Source organism: Musca vetustissima, unplaced genomic scaffold, assembly GCF_032173495.1.
Source record: "Musca vetustissima isolate MV318-11 ecotype Yass unplaced genomic scaffold, APGP_CSIRO_Mvet_v1 utg18572, whole genome shotgun sequence".
NCBI lineage: Eukaryota > Metazoa > Arthropoda > Insecta > Diptera > Muscidae > Musca > Musca vetustissima.
The window spans coordinates 6,108-10,167 of NW_026882156.1; the positions used below are offsets into that span (position 1 = coordinate 6,108).

Below are 4,060 nucleotides of genomic sequence, written 5' to 3' on the forward strand. Positions count from 1 at the left end.
ATATAAGGGATGTTATAGTTGCTGGAACGTTGTGATTCGGTGGAAGTAGTTTTGGTGGAGGTGTTGCTGGCGCCCAACATTTGTTCTTTGTGTTGCATTTTATTTTGAGAATTTTTTTCCGATTTTTTACAACTGCTGTTGTTGAGTGCTGAAAGTGCTTTGGGAAAATGATGCTTAGACACCAGTCTGCTGAGGGTATTTATAGCAAAAATTCCTAAATTCTGTCGCTTACTTAGTCCTGCAGGTAGTTGGTATTAAAATTTACTACACAGGTAGTCAGGCGATTTAGGAAACAAATATTACGCTAAAACAAGTGATCCGGAAAGATTAATATTGTCTTACGGTTCCTTGCAGGCCGGTCAGAAATTCGCAGGCGCTAAGGGCTCTCCCCGTGGCTGACTTCTGTTGCAAAATCACAGGTAAGGATTAAGATTTTACCGCTGTGTCCAGCACGCGTTTTACACGCATGTGCCATACGCGCTTGATCTCCTACCCAGGGATCTATCACAATATTTACAACTTTAATCTCTTGGATTTTTATATTTCACAGCTTTGGATTAATTTTTAGAGGGAGAGATTTATTTTCATGAGATTAAAATTAAAAGGAAAAAAGTCATTAGTCATTGTAAGGTAAGGGATGATGCCAAGTCAGGACATGAATTACACCAAGTGGTCATGAATTGGCTGATATTTTTGAAAGAAGGATCCACCGGATGGATCCTCCCAAGTCCCAAGGAAACTCAATTCAAATAGAACATCCTCAAAGGAACAGTTTCATCAATGGACCAACAGATCGTAGATTTTGGCGTGGATTTATTAAAGAATATTTTTCAAGGTTCGATATGAAGAGGCGTGGATTTATTAAAGAATATTTTTCAAGGTTCGATATGAAGAGGCGTGGATTTATTAAAGAATATTTTTCTAGGTTCGATATGAAGAGGCGTGGATTTATTAAAGAATATTTTTTCTAGGTTCGATATGAAGAGGCGTGGATTTATTAAAGAATATTTTTTCTAGGTTCGATATTAAGAGGCGTGGATTTATTAAAGAATATTTTTTCTAGGTTCGATATGAAGAGGCGTGGATTTATTAAAGAATATTTTTTCTAGGTTCGATATGAAGAGGCGTGGATTTATTAAAGAATATTTTTTCTAGGTTCGATATGAAGAGGCGTGGATTTATTAAAGAATATTTTTCAAGGTTCGATATGAAGAGGCGTGGATTTATTAAAGAATATTTTTCAAGGTTCGATATGAAGAGGCGTGGATTTATTAAAGAATATTTTTTCTAGGTTCGATATGAAGAGGCGTGGATTTATTAAAGAATATTTTTTAGCCCCCGTAGAAGAGGCGTGGATTTATTAAAGAATATTTTTCAAGGTTCGATATGAAGAGGCGTGGATTTATTAAAGAATATTTTTCAAGGTTCGATATGAAGAGGCGTGGATTTATTAAAGAATATTTTTCAAGGTTCGATATGAAGAGGCGTGGATTTATTAAAGAATATTTTTCAAGGTTCGATATGAAGAGGCGTGGATTTATAAAAGAATGTCAGGGATAACTTTTCTGAGCAGTGTGAATAAAAATGGGACATTCCGTCATATCAATGAAATTAAAAAAAAATCAATGACATCGGGTTTTTAATTCAATCCTATGATCAGGAAATTTTATATTTCCGCAGTATAATCCAAAATTTCCTTACAGAGAGATTTCTTCAATAATTTTTCCCCATAAGTTAGAGATATTTATTTTTGTGATTTATTTTGCAGACAGGAAGTGTCATAATCTTCTGTGATAATCTCAACACTTCCTATGGGGGTTTCCATTAATCTCAAGAAGCTTAATCCCGTTTGGATTTTCCCCACAGATTAATTTTCGAACGTCTGTTTCAATCGTTCATAAATTCACTGGGAGTTTTTAATATTCATGGAATAAAATGGATTTATATGCGTCCTGTATTATAGGCTTTTTGGATATTCGGCCTTTTGAATATTTTCCGGATCAATTATCTCCGGCTCACCACAAATAAATCCAAATTATCACACTCCACAATATCTTCAGCTTCAGCTCGTCTATGAAAGACTCCCAGCTTCAGCTCGTCTATGAAAGACTCCCAGCTTCAGCTCGTCTATGAAAAACTCCCATCTTCAGCTCGTCTATGAAAGACTCCCAGCTTCAGCTCGTCTATGAAAGACTACCAGCTTCAGCTCGTCTATGAAAGACTCTCAGCTTCAGCTCCTCTATGAAAGACTCCCAGCTTCAGCTCGTCTATGAAAGACTCCCAGCTTCAGCTCTTCTATGAAAGACTCCCAGCTTCAGCTCGTCTATGAAAGACTCCCAGCTTCAGCTCGTCTATGAAAGACTACCAGCTTCAGCTCGTCTATGAAAGACTCTCAGCTTCAGCTTCTCTATGAAAGACTCCCAGCTTCAGCTCGCCTATAGAGACTCCCAGCTCCAGCTCGTCTATGAAAGACTCCCAGCTTCAGTTCGTCTATGAAAGACTCCCTTCAGCTCGTCTATAGAGACTCCCTTCAGCTCGTCTATGGAGACTCCCTTCGACTCGTCTATGGAGACTCCCTTCAGCTTTTCTATAGAGACTCACTTCAGCTAGTCTATGAAAGACTCCCTTCAGCCTAATCTATTACAACAGCCCAAATAGCTTCTGAATTCGATAGAATCGTAAAATTTATTTTTATGATTTTCAGGAAGCCAATATAATTTCCAATATTTTATAGTCTGGAATTTTATAAATTTGCATAGAATTTTTGCAGTTATAAAAACCGAATTCCGCATTCCATACAGCAAGTATTCTTGAGGGGATTTTCCGCAAAAAGAAATCCCAAGACCAAAAAAATCTACCAACACAAATTCCAATATTCCAAGAATGTTCCCACAAAAATGAAAAATTACCTTGCATACCTCATAAACCTCAGAGGTCTCCGGCCAAATGCTGTGCGGTGGTGTGTGTGGTTATATAAAAACCTAAAAATCTCACAAAGGCTTAAAGGTTATTGGATTTATTTTTCGCCAGTCCCGTTTCTATTGAAAACGCGAAATCTCAGCTGGAATCATGGCTCATAAAAATTAATGACCTGCTGCCAGCAATTGTCCAACAATTTCATAGTTTATTATGACGGTAATTAGTCGGATGAAGTATTCCCGTTAGAAGTTACAAGGAATCAATAAAAATCCCCGCTTTGTGTTAATCTACTAAAAAATTGTGTGTGTGAGAGTTTTTTCTCGTCCTGTTACCTGGCCATAATCCGTTTTTTAGCTCTCTATAAAATATAGGGCAGCGAACAATAGCCGCATCATTAGCAAAGTGTCATTTCTGGTGAAAACAGTTCGGACAACAGAGATTCATTCCGCTCATTATGTCAACAAAAAGTTTAAAACGTGAACGTTCCGCCACGGCCGCTACACAACCATCATCGATGTCATCCTCCAATTATTCGATACCCTATACAATTTTCATTTATCGCCAAGAACTGCGTAAGGGTCGTGACGAATTTATGCGCCTCTCCAAGGTTAAACTGCATCTCACCGATAATTTGATTGTGAATACGATACAAAATATCACCAAGTACGATGTGGCCGAAGTGATAAATATCAACGAACAAATGCAGTACAAAAAGCGGCTATTCTCGAAAATGTACAAAATCCGCAAACTGGAGAAGATGGGTTTGAAACACATCGATCCAAATCAAATAAGTGATGAATTTTAGACCGAAGGAGTCGGAAGGAGACCTGACGTGCCGCCTGTAACATAGTTATTGAAGGCGACCATTATTATTAGTTTTTTATATAGTATGCGATATATTTTTAGTGCTATCAAATTTTTATTAAGTTTAACTGTGTGATATAAAATAATGTTTAGTATAATTTTTTATAGCAAATTTATTATAAATAAATTTCTTAAGGTACATGTTTTAAAATTATATATTGGATTTTTATTAATTTAGGGGGTCTTTATAGACGAGCTGTAGGGATTCTTAATAGAGGAGCTGAATGGAGTCTTTCATAGACGAGTTGAAGGGAGTCTTTCATAGACGAGCTGAAGC

General features: G+C 36.9%; 1 protein-coding gene across 1 annotated transcript; it reads left to right on the forward strand.

Annotated features, from left to right (window-relative positions):
* Positions 1-3,373: 3,373 nt before the first annotated feature.
* LOC133328381 (uncharacterized) lies at positions 3,374-3,724 on the forward strand. Its single transcript, XM_061536950.1, has one exon. It carries the CDS (start codon positions 3,374-3,376, stop codon positions 3,722-3,724), a length of 351 nt encoding a protein of 116 aa, XP_061392934.1.
* The last annotated feature ends 336 nt before the right edge of the window (positions 3,725-4,060 follow it).

Coding starts and splice junctions, on each gene's coding strand:
- LOC133328381 (XM_061536950.1), top strand. CDS start 3,374: ATGTCAACAAAAAGTTTAAAACGTGAACGTTCCGCCACGGCCGCTACA.